Source organism: Dermacentor albipictus, chromosome 6 (assembly GCF_038994185.2).
Source record: "Dermacentor albipictus isolate Rhodes 1998 colony chromosome 6, USDA_Dalb.pri_finalv2, whole genome shotgun sequence".
Classification (NCBI taxonomy): Eukaryota; Metazoa; Arthropoda; class Arachnida; order Ixodida; family Ixodidae; genus Dermacentor; species Dermacentor albipictus.
The window spans coordinates 13,193,315-13,214,205 of record NC_091826.1 but is presented as its reverse complement, the minus strand read 5'-3'; the positions used below and the strand labels follow the sequence as shown (position 1 = coordinate 13,214,205).

Sequence of the window (20,891 nt, the reverse complement as noted above, 5' to 3'; positions counted from 1 at the left end):
ACCATATTCACACTATTAATCAGGTGATAGAGAAATGTGCGGAATATAGCCAACCCTTATATATAGCTTCCATTGACTGCGAGAAAGAGTTTCATTCAGTCAAAACCTCAGCAGTCATGGAGGCATTACGGAATCAGGGTGTAGACGAGCCGTATGTGAAAATACTGAGAGATATCTATGGTGGCTCCACAGCAACTGTAGTCCTCCATAAAGAAAGCAACAAAATCCTAATAAAGAAAGGCATCAGGCAGGGAATAGGATCTCTCCATTGCTATTCACAGCGTGTTTACAGGAGGTATTCAGAGACCTGGATTGGGAAAAATTAGGGGTAAGAGTTAATGTAGGATACCTTAGTAACTTGCGATTCGTTGATGATTTTGCCTTGCTTAGTAACTCATGGGACAAATTGCCAACTGCGCAGCCGCAAGAAGGAAATACCTGCCTATCCTTGACTCACGTCGCAGTGAACGTGAATTTCCACAAGCAGCTACTATATGGCACAAGTCGCTGTTCTGCCAATGATGATGTCATCGTATCTGCTTGGATCATGCTGAATAGATTCAGCACGCTTCGACAGAATTAGCCGTGCTGCAGCTCATTACTTCGATGCATTATGCTTTTGGGCAGATGAAAAGGGCATAGCGCTGCAGGGTGTGTGCATGTGGATATTGAATGCATGGCATGCAGCAGTTTTGTTTGAGGTTGTGATCAATAGCTTAAAGGTGACAGGAATCTCAAAGAGTATGGTCGGCACAGAGGATGACCACATTTGGTGGGCTCCAATGAGGTCAGCTAAAGAAGGATGAGAGCAGTAGTACCGGCGAGGGTGCTGGATACAATGTGTTCATAGTTGGCCACCAGTGGTTGCGTTATTCCGCACAGCAGTTGGAATGCTGTTCGGGGTTTCAGTGAGTAGTCATAGGCCTTCCTCGTGTAAGGCCCTCACCTTGTGCAAAATCCATTAAAGGAAGAGTGGGCCTTTCATGATTAAATACGGCATCTGTACTCCTTTAATTTAATGCTGTTGTTTTTGTGTGTTGTACCCTGTCTACTTAACAATATTCAGCTTCCTTGCAGAAACATTTCTTCATTTGAAAGAATTTCATTCCGGTTTTATTCCCGATACCAGTAGCTCTATTTTGATGGGAATAAAATGTAAGAACACTAATTAATTTGCATTAATGCACACATTAAATAATCCCAGTTGGCCAAGGATAATCCAGAACCTTCCACTAAGGTATATTTCACAAACTAACTGCTGCAATGGGATATTCAGTTCCCTTAGTCATTAAATAGACACATTAGTCTATCTATCTGTCAATATTATAATTTCAAAGTACCCATGAAGGCTCTCTTCTGAGGGTATCACAAAGGTGGATGAGGGGGGCGAGGGTAATAAAATCATGTAATACATACAAACAAACATATTTGCAGGCATGGCATCAGACAGCCCCCCAAAAAAAAGAAAGAAAGAAAGAAAGAAAGAAAGAAAGAAAGAAAGAAAGAAAGAAAGAAAGAAAGAAAGAAAGAAAGAAGAGATTACAAGTTAAGCGACAGCAAATTTCTGATAAAAGTATATTGCATGTAGCAGACATAGAAATACAAATATATATGTAGATCATGCCTAATAGAACAGTACAACTTAAAAAACAAAAGAAACACAAAAACAAAAAACAAATGCACAAAATGCATCACACGCTGCAACAGGCATCACTCATAAGCTCATGGAATTTATGCAGGTCAAGAACAGCGAGTATGTCACGCGACATATTATTTCGATTGATTATCATTATAGGTATGGACTGTGCAAAATGGTGTGTTTGACATGAGAAGCGCTTTATCTCACAGGAATGATCGCGTTGAGAGAAGATTACAGAAGGGGTTTGAAAGAAGTCTTCATGCAGCAACTTGTGATAGTAAAGCTTACGAAGAAGTGACGGTGAAGTTATTTGTCAGTGGCATGCAAGATTGTCGAGTTCAGCAAGCCCTTTTAGTGCCGTTACAGTTGAGTGTCATGAATAATAAAAAGATGACAGTAACTTTAGCATACACTAGAGAATATAAAGGCTTACATGCTAAGAGACAATTTTTAGATTACCTGACAGTCTCATTTGAATATGTTACTTTCTATTACTTGTTTTCTTCTAACAAAGGTCATGGGTTTGCCTGCCATCAATGGTGCCACTGAATTTTGGTCTCACCGAAGGTCGAGGGTTAGATGTGCTCTAAAGGTCGTGAGTTCAAGTGCCATAATTAACTTTGCCTAAGTTAACACCAAAGTCACGTATTGGACTACCACCAATGGTCGTGGGTTCAACCATCAATAGTGGCACGACCAATTTTGGTGCCATTGAATTTTCGTCCCACCAAAGGCCATGGGTTCAAGTACCTTAATTAACTTTATTTTAACTAACTGTGTCTTAATTAACACCAAAGCTCGTGGGTTCCACTCCCACATGTTCGGGGGTTCAACCATCAATGGTGGCACTGCCAATTTCGGTGCCATTGAATTTTCGTCCCACCAAAGGCTGAGGGTTCGAATCCTACCAAAGGCTGCGAGTTTGAGTGCCTTAATTAATTATGTCTTAATTAACACCAAAGGTCATGGGTTCAAGTCCCACCAATGGTCATAGATGGGAGCATCAATTGTAGTGCCATTGAATTTTGGTGCTATAACGCTGAACGGTCAGTTTCTTAGGCGAGAGCCTTAAGCAGCTTGTTATGCGATGGCCTTGAAAAAAAATGTGGTGTCTAGTTAAGCGGTACGAAAAAACCCATGTGACCTCTGAGTGAGGGGCGGGTGGACAGGGGAACGAGTGGTATGAGCAGATACAAAAACAGGTGTTACGTTGCTGACGTCACGCAGCGGCGGTTGTGGCAACAGTGGACTGCGAAGAGAGAGAGACGGTGATGAAGGATACTCACCCGGGGCCTAGTGGATTGTGCAGTGGGCCTCGGGAGTACACTATGGCTGATGATGCTAGCCAAGCAAGAAACAAAGTGGTGGGAGCAAGCTGGTCAACTGCAAGTGCTGCTTTCCCCTGCTGAGAGGATGCAAGGTAATTGCATTCGGCTTGTGTTACCCATTTGTAACACTTACTGCCGACAAGCATGCTTCGCCTTTAGGTTGTGCATTAAGTGTTTGCAAGTGTCGTTGAGGAGGTCGACCTGAAGCGACCACACATGTACTTCACACTGCGGCTCGTTATGTCTTGGAAGAATTCTGACCCCTCCGATTATATAACTTAATGCATTACCAAGTGTACCACAGGCTTTTGCCTTCATGTGCTACAGTAGTGTAACATGCTGTCGAACTTTTCATTAATGCTGGACAACGGATTTTGCAACCCATAAGGCACTCAAGGCTTTTTCATTAATAAATCAATTGGACAGCACGGTTCTGCAGGGATTTATTGTCGTCAGTTAGAAATGTGCGGTCAGGGTCCCAAATAGCTGATGCGTATTCGACTTTCAGGTGGATTAGGGTGACATATACTGGTCCGCACAAATGTGAAGGAGCATGCTTCATGTTCTGTTTCAGCAAGCTGAGTGAACGGTTTTCTGAAGCTAGAGTGTGCTCAATGTATGTTTTCCATGTTAAATTTGAAGTTAAATGAACACCAGGCTGGAGTGACTATGGCAGGCATTATCAAATACTGACTGGGAGCTTACCACTGTGACTTAAGAGAAAAATATACATTACACTGGTGCTAACATATAAGGCAGAAACTTGGAATTTAATAACGAAGCTCGAGAACAAGTTTAGGACCGCGAAAAGAGTGACGGAACGAAAAATACTAGGCGCAACAGAGACAGCAAGAGAGCAGTGTGGACCAGAGAGCAAACGGGGATAGCCAATATTCCAGTTGACATAAATAGAAAAAAATGGAGCTGCTGGGAAGACCATTTAATGTGAAGGGTACATAACCAGTGGACCGCTGGAGTCACAGAATGGGTGCCAAGGGAAGGGAAGCATAGTCGAGGATAGCAGAAAATTAGGTAGGGCTAGAAAGCGTGAAATTTGCAGGTGCACGTTGGAATCAGCTAGTGCAAGACAGGGGTAATTGGAGATCGCTGGGAGAGGCCTTCATCCTGTTGGTGGATATAAAAGTAGGCTGCTACTACTGATCTCCAATTAGCCTTGTCCTGCGCCAACTGATTCTAACTTGTGCCTGCAAATTTCCTAATTTCATCACCCCGCCTAGTCTTCTGCCGTCCTTGACTGCGCTTCCCTTTTTTTGGCACCCATTCTGTAACTCTGATGGTTGACCAATTATCCATTCTACATATTACATACTGTGTACAAAACGAAAGAAAATGTTTAATCTGTAGAGCAATCTTCAGGTCAATATTTCGTTCTGTAAGATTGTGAAGAAGCCTGTCATGAGGAACATGGTATAAAGCTGTTGAGTATTCAGGAAGACTATGACAACTTGACATGACAACTTGACCACCAACATGTAGTGATGATTGTAACTCATGGATGAATCCAGCTATAGTAGAGTGTCACATGAATAACCCCTGCAAAAACCAGGCTTGTATTTGTAGATGATAGATATATAGAGAGTTATAGCTCAGCAACTTTTCTACATCTGGAACTTTTCTATATGGTGGCACAGTAATCTTCTGCATTGCACCTGCTGTCCTTTCCTGGACAGAAAACTTATCTCAGTCAGAGGCATGGCTAAAACACTGCAATGAATCAATAAAAAATAAACAAATCTTGCCAGAACGATATTTCCCTCTTGTTAAGTCAGGATAACTGTTATAAAAGTTACTATAGCCTGATAGCAATGGAACTGCAGCAACAAAACCAACATGCACTTTGCACTGACCTGTAGCGTGAAGTCAGAGGAGTATGGAAGATTCCCATCAGGAGCATTGTCAGGATTGTAGAGTTGCACGGTTGTAATAGCAGTGCTTGACTTGGAGGCAGTCGGACTGGCCGAGTCACTGAGATTAGAAGGTGATTCCAGAGCTCTGGTTTCTTGATGCTTGTCCAAGGAATCAATGCTGGCTTGCAGTGACTGGACAAGATTTGAGGAGCTTGACAGAGATGGTAAGGGCCTCAAACCCTGTGTTGTGCTAACACTATGCAGGGAAGTCATATCAGGGGAAACACTGAGAGACGTCACAATGGAAGGGGATGTGTTTGTGAGAGGACGTCTCAGAATGACTTGCTCACGCTTAAGTTGAGCTGCCATGGCACTTTTGTGCTTCTTACCGTTGTCATGCTGCCTGAGGTTTACAGCCCCAGATATCTCAGTATTGCAAACATCGCATTTAATATAATTGTCCTTTGTTCTGTCTGGAATAACTTTGGTGGAAAAAAGTTTACGATGCCTGTTGCTGTCCCTGTGTTCTGCATAGCTTGCTGGTCCTGTGAAGCTCTTGTTGCATGGTAAGCACTTATATGGTTCATCGCTGAGCTGCAGAAAAAAAAAAAAAATGTTAAGCCATGCTTAGCAGCGTTGGCGTGAATGAAGAAGACTGGCAGCAACCAGGGTGCAACAGCACTGTGTGTACCATGTGGCTAGAAGGCAGATGGCATGCAAGTTAGCAACTTCCTTGGTCTAATAATGTTATACCTTAGATGGACTTTTACTGACTGGAAAAGTCAACCACAGGCACTCTGAATTGGTTCTCCTGTTGCCCCGAATCTTAGTGATCTTTTCCAAGCTCAACCAGAGGATGTACTTCGTATTTGAATTGAAAACACCAATGTTTTAAGAACTCTAAAGCAAAGGTTTCTTTGCGAATCCTCACGGACCTTTCTGACCATGGCTGCTGGCTGGGTAGGTGCTACTCCTGTCTTGCTGAATAGCTTGCACACAAGACAGTACTACCATTTCTACTCCCTTACAGGTGTCTATGCTGCTGGCCTCGTTTTCTACGAAGTTACTCAGTGATGAAACAAATGATACCTAAACATTCTCATTACAACTAATACACAACATCAAGAGTTCAATTCCTTTAATAAAGCAAACCTTTCGGACCTTTCCATCCCCATTTTTCTCACCTTTAAGTCATAATCACACACATATTTCAATTGTATCAACACCAACTACCTGTTTGAGATGGTTACTGCATGTTGATGATGATTTCCATACTATAGCACATGCCAACAATGGAAATTGAGGAAGAATTGGGCAGTGTATTTAAAATAAATAAGAAGAAATGAATACATAGAAGGCAATAAAAGAGTTGTCACATGGCATACCATGGCTGCATGAGAGAACATGCGTGCACGCCAGTTGCCTTTATGCTAGAGGTGCAGGAATGAAATGCACAAATTGATAGCATTTCATTAACCACTTAACAAAAGCGTCGCTTCACTTAGATTCAAAACAGTGTGTTGGATCAGCATATATATATATATATATATATATTCCTGGATAACTTCTTTATTTTCCTTAACTAAAACCTTAACTTACTTAACATGTATGTTGCTGATATTCTAACCACCATTTGCAAGTATTCTGATCCCCTAGAATGAATGTATGAGCTTCCCGTTTAGGGGGAGCTCAGATTTCTGGAGGAGGAGGAAAAACATTGCTTAAAAAAAAAGAAAGGAAGGATAAGCACATTATGGTTCATTTTAGAAGTGACCACAACTCTTGGTGCTGCGAAACTTCAAGAAGAAAGCCTTTTCTACCCTTTTTTATTAGCATCTGAAATGAGTGAAAAGAAGTATCGCTAACCTGACTTTTCAAAATGTTGTGCTGAAACCCAACCTTTATTTGATGGAACAAGTGCTTGTGCAAGAATCAGCTCATTTATCGAAAGCTAGGTATCTCATTAATATGTAGATTGTTGTTTCAGAAAGTTTGCTTTGAAAACTAACCACCAATACTGATGAGCACACTGATCAGACACATAAAGTAGCCATAGTTTCATGCTTCACAATATTCCCCATGAACTTAATATGACAGCATGTAATGCACAGGTACCAGTAACACTTTCTGCTCCTAAAAAGTTTGCCAGCCTGTGCAACAGAAGCATGCCTAGAAAAGGATGCCACAATGGTTGCTGATGCATAAATACAAGCATGCTGATAGTGTCGAACATCTGGTACATTGAATTCTTTTGAGCTGCAGCAAATACTGCATCAGGCAGTTCACTAGATGCTCAAATGATCGCTCTAGGGAGCGCAGAAGCAACGTGCACAAATTGAAGGATGCACTTTTTGCTACTCATGACAGCAAATGCGGTTGTCAGCTGCAGTTTTAAGAAGATTTCAAGAACGCAAGCTAGTAAGAGAAATTGCTGAGGTTGAAATGACCGACAGGCTGGGCACGTGATGATCAGCTTACCATTAGTTGGGTTATCAGAAAAGGAATTGGCATTCCTTTAGCGAGATTTTAGATAGGTTGCAAAGCCTATCAGTTCGTAAATGTCAGTGAGAAATGTGCACTTCCTGTGACGTGCATACATATTACCTGTCCTGTTTCTTACTGGGGTTCTCATTGCAAGCCCAGTTCTGTCAGCATTAAAGTACCGGCATGTTTTAGAGGGGCTGTACTCTGGATCTACTAGTGCCTCTTGTTGGTACTGGTAGATATTATCACTCTGGCTAATGCCAGTGATAAAAAAGTGACATTGCTGACAAAATGGTGTCAGCAAAACTGTGGCCACTATTTTCTAAAATCACAAATGGCGACGTTGCCGAGCTGTCCAGGTGCAGATTTCTGTCTGTAATCTACCCAGATGGGCAACTTGCATTTTGTGAGCATCTATTGTTGTAATCCCCAATTCAAGAATAAGCTCCTCATGTAGACATACGTCCACCGCCGTTTCATACAAGCTTTAGCTGAAAGGGTGCACATTGCATTACAGTACTTAGACAATCTTACTGAAGAGAGCATGTTTTTATGCCTCTTACTTTGTCTCATTACAACTTTAATACTTCTTTTCTAATAGGCTTTGTGGATAGTTAGATCGTGGCAGATTAACCTCCCACACAACTTTTTATTTAAATGAAAAAACAATGCATCATAAATGCCAGTAACCACTAACAGTAATGCACACTTTAATTACATGTTTACATATTTTCACACAAGAATGAAAATACCTCCCCAAATTATACGAATTACATATAACTCTACACTCATGTTTAGTTCTGGGAGACGATTGACTTGTGCCCCTAATGGAAATATTGAACTGCCTAGACAAAACCGCCATGTTGTATAGGCTTTTGAGCAACACAGCTTTTGCTCCATTTACTATTAATTTTCCAACACCTTGTGGCTGATGCAGCATGGTCTATTTTGACTTTGCCCTATCAAACCCGATTCAAGTAACTAATGTGAGGTTCAAGAGGCAGATTAAGCAATAGTTTACAGTGGGTTACACCTTAACATTGTACTTCAATCACAATACCAACTGCGATCGAGGGTTCTGAAATGAATTTTCACAGCCTTAGAGCATTTTACATGGGTAAAATCTCAGTATAAGGACATTATTTTTCATTACACTCTTGTCCAAATGCAGGTGCTACTGCCAATGATCAAACCCACGAATTTGTTGGCAGCAGAGCGCAGCGACCACTGTGCAGTTTAGTGGGCCAGCAAGGAAGATGCATTGACTAAAAAAATTCTGGAGTTTTATGTGGCAAAACCATGATCTCATTATGAGACACATCATAGTGGGGGACTCTGAATTAATTTTGACAACCTGAGGTTTTTAATGTGTACCTACATTTTGCCCCCATCTAAATGTGGCTACTGTGGCCTCGATCGAACCCACAACGTTGGGCTTAGCAGCACAACATCATAGTTACTGGGCTACAGTGCTGGGTTAATACATGGACTGCATATGTGGGTATGCTAGACATGTATAAAAACAGGGCACCTCTGCAATAAGCAATGAAAATTGTGACACTTTTTGGCAGCAGTAAGGAAGCAGCTTTAGGTTGACTGTGGACACTTTTTAGCATTGAAACCTTGTAAATAGTTTGCTGCCGCTTAATGTGGGGAACTTGTTCCATACATTCGGCCGGCGGGAATGTGGCCTTACATGTGCTAGCTGGTCGGCAGCATTTCGTGAACAAGATCCTAGTAGGAGATGTCATCAGTTGTCTGCTATTTGTCAACGACGTATGTATGGAAGATCAGCTTTTAGAGAACGGGGTTAGATTTGGTTATGCATGAAAAGGTTTAAACCCGTGCTTAAAAAGACAACAGGATTGGCTGGTTCAGGGTGAAAAAGTGGAGCAAAATGAAGTTGTACCCGCAAAACGTCAGTCCCCCTATAAAACGAGCACTTTCTAGCGCGCTTAAATCGATACAAATACAGTGCTTCCACTTGTCGTTTACAGACACGCTCTACTTCTAACCTGTCATACTGAATCATACCTCGCCCTTCGATCGCATTCGAAGAGTTCGATTGAGATGGACTTGGAAACCTGGCAACCCGCCTTTGATACTTACATATACATGTTTTAATTTAAAGCAAGTAGTGCCGTTAAGAAACGTACGACCTACAACACGATCATGCGTTCTGCGATTTCACTGACAGCCACACCATTCACGCAGCGTCGGAAAAATGCAGAAAAAAAAAACGCTGCATACGTCGCGTGCCAGAGTTTTCTGCATGCTTTGCTGCGCACAGCTAGCAAAAAATGTTAGCAAGAAAGATGTACTATGCTCTAAAATTAAGCATGCCGGCACAGCGCGGGAAAACACAAGATACAAACAAGCTGAGACACAAGTTCTAAAGTTAAGCATGCCGGCACAGCGCGGGAAAACACAAAATACAAACAAGCTGAGACACAAGTTGCGACATATCATTGAGCTAGGCGATCGCAATATAATGAAAAACAATTACCCGGGTTATCTTGGAAACCATGTTGAGTATGACGTAACGTTCTGAACAGCCGAACCAGCAGCTATCGGCTTTCCGTTTCACTTTCCTTTCAGTCGACGAGCTATTTGTCAAGAAGACTGCGATCGGTAACAAGACAGTGAAGACTGTTCTTACACAGATGCTGTAAGGCGCGGCCTCCGTATCGATAAGTTGTTAGAGCGGATCCGCAGAGTCTGCCTGTCCCTACAGTATGACTACAGTACACGGTACAAAACAGGCTGCTCCATTCAGTAGCGGCTTATTGGTCTTGTAAATAAAGCCGAAAATCAAAAGCGAAACCGAAACCTAATTGTGTGCCTCAAAATTCTTGAAAATGCATTTGACCTCTTGCTAAAACAAATATTAGATGAAAAGAGTCGTCCTTTTACCACACTTTGTTCAACAACCGACGTATGTAAGCCCTAAACATCGTTTCTACGTCTTTGCGTTAATTCAATCAATGTAATTTTGTTTGATTTCATCTTCTTCCAACAGAGTATAACGAAGACGACGTTTTACAAATAACGCAGCAATGCTCTAATATTTTCAACGCTTAAGTTCTTAACTGCTTGATGGCAAAGCAAAACCACTCAGCAGCTAGTGGTCGGTGTCTATTCCAGGGAAACAGTGCATATAAATGACAGTGTCTGTTACAGGCGCGAGCGACAAGTGCAATGTTTTCAAAACAGTAAAAGATGGATGTCGCAGGACGGCGCACTGGGATGCACTACGCATCTAATTCCCAGGCATGAAAACATCTGAAGTACACGGTATGTTCCTTTTAACAACTATGCCTCATTCCCGTCTTGATCACTTTATAAGGGCGCACAGCAATAAATGGTATTATAAGAGGTTGCACTGAATGTGCACATGTGTAGTTGTAAACTGCAGAAGAGTACGCATTTGGGCTGGTTGGTTCATGATTACGAGCAATAAAAACAGCGCTAAACAACACGACGAGCAGAGGGACACAGACAGCGCAGTTGTCCGTGTCCCTCTGCTCGTCCTGTTGATTAGCGCTGTTTTTATTGCTCGTAATGTGCAGTTATGTTTACGTATTCATTCTATACAATTGTGTTTAGCAGAGTGAATTATTTAACAAACGCTGTATTATTCGGAATGCCTGTATGAATGTTTCCCTATTCACAAACAGTCTTACAGCGGAACTCCGGAACTCTTGTTACCGTCGGGTTTCGTTTTTGACGTATGCAGAAAAGTTGTCAGAGCTCTCATCGCCGTCTCTCCATAGAGCAAGAAAAAGACTATGGTCTCTCTCTGGTCGTGTGTCTAGGGGCAGAGGTGTTGTCGTGGGGGTGTGTGTGTGTTTGTTGGCTGTCTGTTTTGTTATGGAGCTGTGTTGGCTTTGGAGCCGTTGATCCAGATGCGCGACTGCAGCGGCGCACCCGAAAATGCATACAAGCACAGCGTAAAACATCTGTAAAACACGTATCTGTGTAATGATCGTCGACATCTCGGCCTTCGATGAATTCGCGGCTGACGCGTCGGCCGCTGACATGGATGATGAACTGGTACTTCATTACACGGAGATGAGCGGCTCGCTTCTGCGCGACAGCCTCTCTGTGTGCACAGCTGCATGCAAGAAATACCCGGACAGTCACGAGAAAGCCGCAAAACGGATCAAGCAGACTATGGATAGGCGCCATGGTTCGTCCTGGCACGTTGTCGTTGGTGCTTCGTTCGGCCTTGAAGTGACACATGAAGTGCGGCACATTCTTTACCTGATATGTTGCTCAAAGTTCGCGGTGTGCTTGTGGAGATGTTCTTGAGGAATGTGGCCGCAGGCTGGGCACTAAGCGCATCACGTCTACATCTGTCGCTCAACGTTCGCCGGCTTCGACGTCTCGTTTATGCTCCTTCTGCGGTAATCGATAGCTATTGCCCGATTTCTTGTTACGTTGTGCCTTGTACACAGCTCTTTTGTTGCTGTCAGTGCTGACTGGATATTCACGCGTAAATCTGTTGCAATGGTCATAGCGCCGCACGAAGTTTTTCGCACAAATCGCCATTCTGGTTGAGGCGATATGCTTATGTTCCGAGAGATGTGACAGTCGAGACAGTAAACAAAAAGTCGTACGTTTCGATAGTTATTGCTTGGTGGTTATCGTGGCTGTCCAAAACCAATTCAGTATATGGTGATTGATAGCTGTTAGGTGTACTGCTGAGTGATGAAGGTGTGCTGTGAGCGTTCGTGTTATCGGTGCAATCCGCGCACTGTCGTATCTGTTTCTGTTGCTGTAGCGTTGTGTGTGTTTTCAGAATTTCGATTGCAGCGTGTCATTTCTTGAAAGTTTCAGTGCTATCCAGAATCTACGTACCCTTGATCGGTGCAGTCATGCCTGACATACTGACCTATATATGCGTTTTTGATTAGACATATTCATTTTTCTCGTCAATGAAATGGAGAAGGTGGTGCATGCATTTGTAACAGTATTCAGCTCTGTAAATTCTTTGCTTAGCTTTAACTTACCACATATAACTGCAATTAAAATGGGTATAATGAAGAGCAATGAGGCAGATGCTGACAAAGATGAAAAAAATTAAGAGCTTGACGTTTCAGTCCCCACACAGGAGTTTTATTCACAAGGCGCCCGTTTTCATGTCATCTTAGCCAGCATCTGTTTTGTTTTTTTCATGATTCTTCCTGACCTGACAAGATTTTATCAGTCTCTCATCTTTAATGAAGAGTAACATTTGTTGGATGATCGAAAATTTAATGTCATTCAACTGCTGTGTCAGTGACAAAAAGGACCTATTACTGCATTCATTGTGCCTGGTTTGCTTTAATGTGATGCCTGTGCCCATTGTGATTTTATTAAGAATTGCAGGGGATGCATTTAGTAAGGAAATAATGTGCACAGTCCTCTGTAATAATTTGTAAATTTTTTGCTGGCAGTAGTGACAGTGTTTAGTGGATCAAAATCTGCCCGTGGTATTAAGGAATTTCTGTTGCTGCTGGCACTCAGTCACTCACCAAGTTTGGCCACTTGAAGCAACAAGTGGTTTACCTGCCAAACTAATTGAGATTACACTCATTGTTGGGACTAGCAGCTCGAAGCTCCATGCCCTCCTGAACAAGGATGCTACCATGGTAGTGGCCGATTCACAGAGATCGCACATGTGCCCTGCACTTGATAATTAAAATTAAGTAGCAAAACCTACCAAGTTGGCTCAGTGACTCAGTCATTCTGCTGCTTTGTGTGATGCTTGAAGTTCTGTTAATAGCTGTGTTGGCAGCTATTTGATTGGGGTGGAATGCAAAAATGATTGTGGACTTTGTTTCAGGTGCCCGTTAATGGACCCAAAGTGGGCACCGTTATTCTGGAGTCCTATGGCCCCTCTTATAGCCCTTGTGTTGCTCTGGAAAATTTAATAGTTGAATGTGCAAGCACTGTCACACCAAAACAAAGCTTATGGGGTACCACATGTAAAAAGCATCCTATCTTTAAAGATCATGTTTTTTTTTTGTGGCTCTTGTGAGTTGTAAACAAGGTAAAGGTTCTTCATACCGATACCTTTGAGGACAGTAAAGGCAAATATTAAGTTTTGCTAGAATGGCACGTGGAGATTCTGAAAATCTTGCAGCATTTGTTTTATGGGATGAGATGACTTTCTTACAGACGGAGTTATCATTGAAACCAGTGCACCTCTTGCTCACTTGAAGTAGCCTGCAGTTACTACCTCCGTTTGGGCAGTTTCTTTGGGTATTCTTTGACCGTTCATTACTGCAGAGATTAAGAGGGTGTGTGTTCCTAATGTTTTTGAGCACAGGGTAAGATAGACAGAAGTGTCAACTTGCCCAGTAATGCAGTCCAACTAATGTCCTCCCAATTCGAGAGTCTTGGGGCAACAAATAGGTGGCATTAAAATTTAATATTATTGCTAGCAAGAGCTTGGCCTTTGTGTTCTCTCTTAACACTGGTAACACACTTAGCTTTCAGTGCAGTAAGGAGCCTATTGCACTTTTTTTCAGCTGCAGATAATGAGCTGACACAATTTGGCAACAAGCTGGTTACTACCAGGTTTTGCTATATTGGCATGACCTAACTGGCTTATGAACACTGTTTGTCTGCTGTGTCTGCACACACAGTTAGTGCAAACAGCTTGTGAAGAAAGGGGAGGGAGTACATTACAAAGGCACAAAACAAAAGATGAGGGCTGGAAGAAACCACTGTAGAAAGCTAAGCACAGCACTTTGCTGGGACATTATACTCCATTTCATGCATGGCGAGAGGAAGTGCAAAGCCTAGAGAAACTTCTCGCATGGCTATAATCCGTAACCTAAAAGCAGTGTGTCCCGTGTGTCATAAATGAAAGGATATAAAGGTCAGCATCATGTAATTCGATGAAGTATCAAGTCTCATATTTTTGTGTCATAGGATATGATGCAATCCTTACTTGGAAGGCGTCGCATATCTGTACCTTTTCACCATTGAACAAGTGCAGTGACATGTTTCTTCAGCTAGTGGGCAGTGGGCACATTGCACCACTTGTACTCGTGGCCAAAACATAGTATGTTGTATACTGCAGCCACAAATGTGCACAACTAATATGTGGTTTGACTTACATTTATGCCTGCAAGTTGTAATACAGTAGACTTCTGTTAATTCGACTCCGGTTAATTCGATTTTTTGGTTATTTCGATCTTGACTAAAGGTCCCTGCTGGTGCCCATGCACAACTACAAGCCAAAATTTTATTTCAATCCTAAAATTGGTCTTCGCTGGATAATTCAAACCTGACGACTCAGGATGCACACACCTGACTCCTATCTTGCCTGCTAGACAAAAAAAAAAAAAGGAAGGCCGAAAATTGACTGCACTGTGCAGTCGAATACAAAACCTAAACTACGTTTGCGCGTTTACGTGCTTTACCGCATAACACTCGCATTGCGGCGAAGCGGGATTAAAAAGAACTGTGTCGCAAAGCCATTGTGGTACACATATTAGACCCGTGGAAATTTTTCGTGCTAGAAAAATAGTGTGAGCTTTAGATTTCTACATTTTTAAAAGCTTTAATGTCATTTCTTTTGTTCGTTTTTCACTTTGGAAACAGAGAAAGGGGGCGCATGTTTGATTCGGAGGTGTGTTATTTCGGGAAAATACTGGCAAATGAATCAGCAGTATTCAGCCGTTTTTTCTGCATCATGTTTAATTCGACCCGCCGGATAATCCGATAAATTTCGTCTGTCCTGTCAATGTTTAGTTAACGGAGGTCGACTGTATATGTAGTTACTCCATTGAAAGTGTTGCAAATCAAAGATGGCACTGAGAAATGCATGGAGTGAGACTAGTGTTACCGTACTTTTTGTGTAGCTTCTGCAGCGTTTCCTGTTAAGTCTTAAGCGGTGTATGATTGTACAGACCAAATGCATTGCAAGATATGTAAATTGATGCTAATGTCTATCTTTTTCACGTTGCTAAGTTTAGGAATGTTGCGCATGCTACAAGACTGTTGAAATATAGCCCAATATACGGAACCTAAAGTGAATCGCTCTTTATACTGAGCATGCAAAACTTAAGGATTTATATTCGTATGGAATAGGTTCCTCATAATGAGCTTAACGGTGGGTATACTGAATTGGGAACGACTATGATCAGTGCAACAAAGCTACTTGCACGCCATTTCAGGGGAGTTTATTTATCATTTTGTCATGTTTTTTTTTTTGTTGAGCCATTTCTGCTGTGATTGTGCTGGCCTTTACTGTGCCGGTGTTAAAGGGAGTGGTCTGCAGCGTGCCTACACTATCTCGTGCATTGAGAACGGCATTCTTAGCAATATTGAGAAACGGTCAAGAACTGTCAAAAATTGTTGCCTAGTATGTGTCATTTTTATTGTTTTCTATAAATTCCTTCCTTGCTTTTCTCCCCTAAATATACCAAATTCGTACATAACAAAGACAGCACAACAGTTTAAGTTTGTTGTAGGCAAGTTACGTTTTTAGCACATAAGCATGCTTGTTTAACGAGTTTCAACTGTAGTACAGACCACAGTTACATTTAGTGCTTATTATAAATGCAGTTGGGCTCACTGGCTTGTGAAAATCTTAATTTGCTTGGAAGCGTACATGGCTCGCCATTGAAATCGGCGATGCAATGTTTGAAGCTGCGAACTAAGCGAGCGCCGCAGGAGGAAGGCGCCTGGAGCTGGAGAATAGAAACGCGCGCCGTGGAAAGTACGAAGGAGCGCGCTGAGCGGGCTTGCAAGGATGGATGGATGGATGATTGAGGCTCCACCCTTTGAATCGGGCGCGCTCGCGCGCGCCACCTAGCCTTTAGTGGTTCTATATGCATGTATACCTATGTATTTACTCCTTTACTTTTGCGTTGATATTGTCCACCAATCAGATAGTCTCCGTTTAGTTATTTCTACCTGTTCAAAGTCTATTCTACTTTCACTGTCTTTAAGACTCAAAGCTTTGAATAGTTCCCCGTTAGATTCAACTGCAGGGTGAAGTTGTTTACAAGTATCAGGCGTTCAGCCGTTTCCACCTCCTCTCCACACGCCTCGCACACCAAATCTATCTCCTCGTATCTGGCTCGGTACGTTTTAGTCCGCAGCACACCTGTCCTGGCTTCAAACAACAATGAGCTTCCCTTAGACTTATCGTAAATATTTTCTTTGGCTATTTCTTGCTTAAACGTCCTGTATGTCTCCAATGCCGATTTGCTTTGCATCTCTGTACTCCACATACCCATCTCTGTCTCCTTAACCTTTTTCTTGACAGATGATTCCTTACTTGTCCCCCCGCTACTGCCCAAGTATTTGCTTGTCAATTTTCTAGTTCGCTTCCTCCACCTCGTGTCAACATTCCTCGTGTATAAGTAACTGAAAACCTTCCTAGCCAACCGAATTTCCCCCATTTTTCTCAATCGCTCCTCAAATGCTACCTTGCTACTAGCCTCTCTGCCCTCGAAAGAAGACCACCCCAGATCCCCCTGCACTCCAAGATTTGGTGTCTTGCCATGTGCTCCCAGAGCGAGCCTACCCACACCACGTTGCCTAATTTCCAACTGTTGCCGGATCTCTGCTCTAATACATAGAACTGCATTGGCAAAAGTCAGGCCTGGAACCATTACCCCCTTCTATATCCCTCGTACTACCTCGTACCTATTGTAGTTCCACAGTGCCCTACTCCTCATAATCGCTGCACTTCTGCTACCTTTAGTCGTTAGATATTTTTCGTACTCTGTCAGATACTCAATGCCATTATTTATCCACACCCCAAGGTACTTGTATTTATCGACTATCTCCAGCGTGGCCTCCAGTATCTTATGCTCGCCGCAAATGTTATAATTAAAAATCATGACTGCTGATTTTTCTTTGCTAAACTTCAAGCCTAATCTGTCTTCTTCTGTACCACATATGTCCATTCCTGCAGATCTTCTGCATTGTCAGCCATTAATACAATATCATCCGCGTACATCAGTCCTGGTAATGACTCTTCAATCAATTTTCCTTGTTTGAAAAATGACAGGTTGAAGCCGAGTCCGCTTTGCTGTATTTTGGCCTCTAAACCTTGTAGGTACAGCATAAACATCAGAGGTGACAATGGGCACCCCTGCCTAAGCCCCCGCCAAATCATTACAGGCTCCGCAACCTGCTTTTCCCATTGTGTAATCACCCGGTTACCTTTATAGATATATTTTAAGAAATTGGTCACTCCATCTTGCACTCCTAAAGTTTCTAGAATGCCCCACAAGCCCTCTTGTAGTACACTCTCATAGGCTCCCTTGATGTCCAAAAAAGCCAGCCGTAGGGGTCTGTGTTCCTTTTCAGCTATTTCAATGCACTGTGTTAGTGAGAACAGATTGTCTTCTAGCCTCCTATGCTTCCGGAACCCATTTTGTAGCTCTCCAAGTACCCCCTCGTTCTCTACCCATGCCTGCAGTCTGTCCTTTATAATCTCCATAACCACCCTGTAAACCACTGACGTCACTGTTATAGGCCGGTAGTTATTTATGTCAGCTTTGTCCCCCTTTCCCTTATATATCATTCTCATCCTACTGAGCCTCCATTCGTCAGGTACTTTACCATCCACTAGCATTTTGCTCACCACCTCCCTCAATGCTTTCTTAGATTTCGGGCCCAATTTCTTTATTAACATAATTGGAATACCATCGGGGCCTGCCGATGTGCTACTTGGTACCCTCTTCTCAGCCCTTTCCCACTCTTTTTGTCCAAGCGAAAGCAGTGGGTTGACCGGGCTATCCCTCTCCGACGTACTGCATGTACCGTTTCTCTGTTTTGTAAATTTTTCCCTCATCATGGTTTCTATATGCTCCATTGCCTCCTCACCTTCTAACCGAGTACCTTGAGCTGTTACTATATACCTATGCTCTAGGCTTGTCCTATTACCCAAGGAGTTCAGATGTTGCCAGAATTTCCTAGCTGCCTGTTTATCTTTTTTATTGCCTATTTTTGACAGCCATTGGGACCCTTTTGTCTTGATTTTCTCGTTGATCAAATAGGATGCTTCCCTTTTGCATTTTATGTAGTTTACCCATTTCCTCTCTACTTCTGCTTCAGGTTCTCCCTTACTTTTGGAATACCTGTGTTCCCTGGAGGCTTCCTGACGTTTCTTTACGGCCTTCTTAACCTCTTCAAGCTCTTGAGTTTTCGTATCCCTTGCCTTGTTTTCCTGACTCGCGCCTTACCTAGCTCACGCTCAAATAGTCTCATTAACTTTGGGTAAATCGAATCAGTTTCAGTACCCTCTGATATTTCCTCTTCAATTTGTTTGGCCGCTATTTCCACTTGGTCTTCTGAGTAAAAAATCACATCTGGCATTTCCTTGCGCGTCGTTCGTGCTTTAGTTTCCCTCTTAAAACTCAACTTGATACGTTTGTGGTCGGTACCTATACTTCTGGAGCTATGTTCATCTATAATCATGGCTCCTAATCTATCGTACATCCTATGTGACATTAACGCATAATCTATTGTCGAGTGTCGACCCCCTACCTCCCATGTTATGATCCCGTCACACTTTTCAGTAGAGTTACAAACAACTAAGTTAAGCCTCTCAGACATATCCAGCAGCATGTTACCTGTGGAGTCTGTGTACCCATCCATATCTTCAACATGCGCATTCATGTCTTCTAATACAATTACTTCACATCCTTTTCCTAGCTCATTGATGTCCGCTGCTATACAGTCCAGCATTTTTTTCGTTTTCCTCTCTAGCATTTGATCCTGGCCAAAGGTATAAAAAGCCTAGAAGTGTTTTCGCCCCTGCTACTTTTCCTTTTAGCCATAAATGCTCCTTGCATTCCTGTTTGACCCTTCGCCAATTTGTATTTTTATGAATGAGTGCTCCAATTCCCCCGCCCTTTCTGCTACCCTGCATTCTGTTGCAGTATTCCCATGCATATTCAGGGTTACAGGGCGGTTGTTCCATGTCCCTAAGATGTGTCTCTATAAACCCATAAACCATTAAGTTCTCCTGCTTTAGTTGTTCTTCGATTTCCTCCCATTTTAGCCTATTTCTGCCACCTTGCATGTTAATGAGCCCTATGTTTGACTTAATTTGGCTCTTGCGCTTATTCCTTTCACCTCTCCTACAGTACCGATGTTTGCGTGTTTGTGACTCCTGCCTCGAATCGTCCACGCCTACACTGCTTCTTTCAGGGCTTTGGGTCCCCCTAAAAAAGCTGTTGCCTGGCGACCCATCCTGCCCCCTATCCTTTTGCCAGTGGCACCACTGTAGTGAATGCCATCCTGCACAAAAGGCCGGAAGCCGGATCCGTGCACGTCCCTGTTGACCTCCATCACGCTGTACCCGAGTCGTCCGCTCAGACTCTTAATGACCCGATTGGCCTCAACCATTCTCCTTTCTACCTGGTAAGCCTGGCCCTGGACCTCTGGGATAGTGCATGCACCCTCCCGGAGGCCTCTCTAAGCTTACTCAGCCCAGTCTCAATGTGCCTCTCAAGGTCCTGGCTTCTCCCTTTAAGCACGTCATTGAGCCCAGAATGCATAATGACCAAGCTGTCGCTCTCCGTGCTGACCCCAACCACTTCCCGCGCCTTGGTCATTGCTTCCGCCATGCCCTTGCCCGCTTGCGCCTCCACCAGTACTCGCCCGTCCGCCTTCACTCTCGCCCTCACGCCTTGTTCGGCCCTCCCCACATTGGAGTCCCCTATCACCAGGACCCTTCTGCGTGCAAACCGTTCGACTGCAGCCTGTGTCCGCTGCCCCTCCCTTTGCGCCCGCTGGCGCCCCTGTGGCTGCAGCGTCGCCTCACTCGGGGCGCATTGTGCAGCTTCACTATAACTACGCCGTTTTACCGGCGGCGAGCTGACGACGGCTTGCTCTGGCTCCCTGCCTCCCACTTCGCCTGTAGGGTCTACCCTGGCTGAGTTTTTGCCAACACTTTGATGTCCTGACCCGACCTTCTCCGCTGCCCGCATCTCCAGCGCGTCGAGCCGCCTTTCCAGTTCGGCGCTCCTTTCTTTTTCTTCCTCAAACTCGGCCACGGTCCTTACTAACTGCGCGGCCTGGGCCGCCTCCACCTTGTCGAAATTGTCAACTTTCGCCTGCAGTGCTACCCGCTTCTCCTGTTCCTCCCTCAGGTCTGCCTTAAGCTCTTCGAACTTAGCCGCCCAATTCCCTTCCAGTTTTTGGACGGCTTCCCTGACGCCCTCGCACGACCTGCACGTGAAGCTAGACCCCCTCGCGTCTGCTAAATTCTGGAACTTAGTCTCGTCGAGGAAGCACCATCGCAGGCAGTCGTCGCACTGCACTTGCTCCTCGTCCCCCGCGGCATTCACGTTCTTCGATTTCATCGCTAGGCCTACGTCCCTAGGCCCAACGAGGAAGTTCGCCAAATCACTCAAGCAAAGCCGACCTCGACCGCTATCCCAAACTAAAATAAAGAATTATCACTCCCTACCCCATGTAAGAATCCGAAGAGCTAGCTGAAATAGTTAACTAAGCCTATAAATAGGTCCCTCCTACCAACTAGGCCTAACGGGGGAGCCGCCAGACCTAGACAAAGCCGGTACGTTTACTACTCTTACCAAGGATTCAAAA

General features: G+C 43.6%; 2 protein-coding genes and 1 pseudogene across 21 annotated transcripts in view; 1 reads left to right on the top strand and 2 right to left on the bottom strand.

Moving 5' to 3' along the window:
• Window positions 1-20,891, bottom strand: part of LOC135914247 (uncharacterized) — a 623,773-nt gene that overhangs the window by 4,250 nt on the left and 598,632 nt on the right. For all 19 annotated transcript variants that reach the window (XM_070539896.1, XM_070539897.1, XM_070539899.1 and 16 more), the window contains one exon: window positions 4,836-5,429. In XM_070539896.1, the coding sequence (XP_070395997.1) occupies window positions 4,836-5,429 (594 nt within the window). The remainder of the gene's footprint in view (window positions 1-4,835; window positions 5,430-20,891) is intronic.
• The window catches only part of LOC135914246 (uncharacterized), a 28,925-nt gene continuing 18,379 nt past the window's right edge, over window positions 10,346-20,891 (top strand). The window contains exon 1 of one of the 2 annotated variants that reach the window (XM_065447020.2): window positions 10,346-10,613. The gene's annotated coding sequence lies outside the window, so the exon portion shown is untranslated. The remainder of the gene's footprint in view (window positions 10,614-20,891) is intronic. The other variant, XM_065447022.2, reaches the window with a different exon arrangement.
• Window positions 19,470-20,269, bottom strand: LOC139046691 (uncharacterized; annotated as a pseudogene).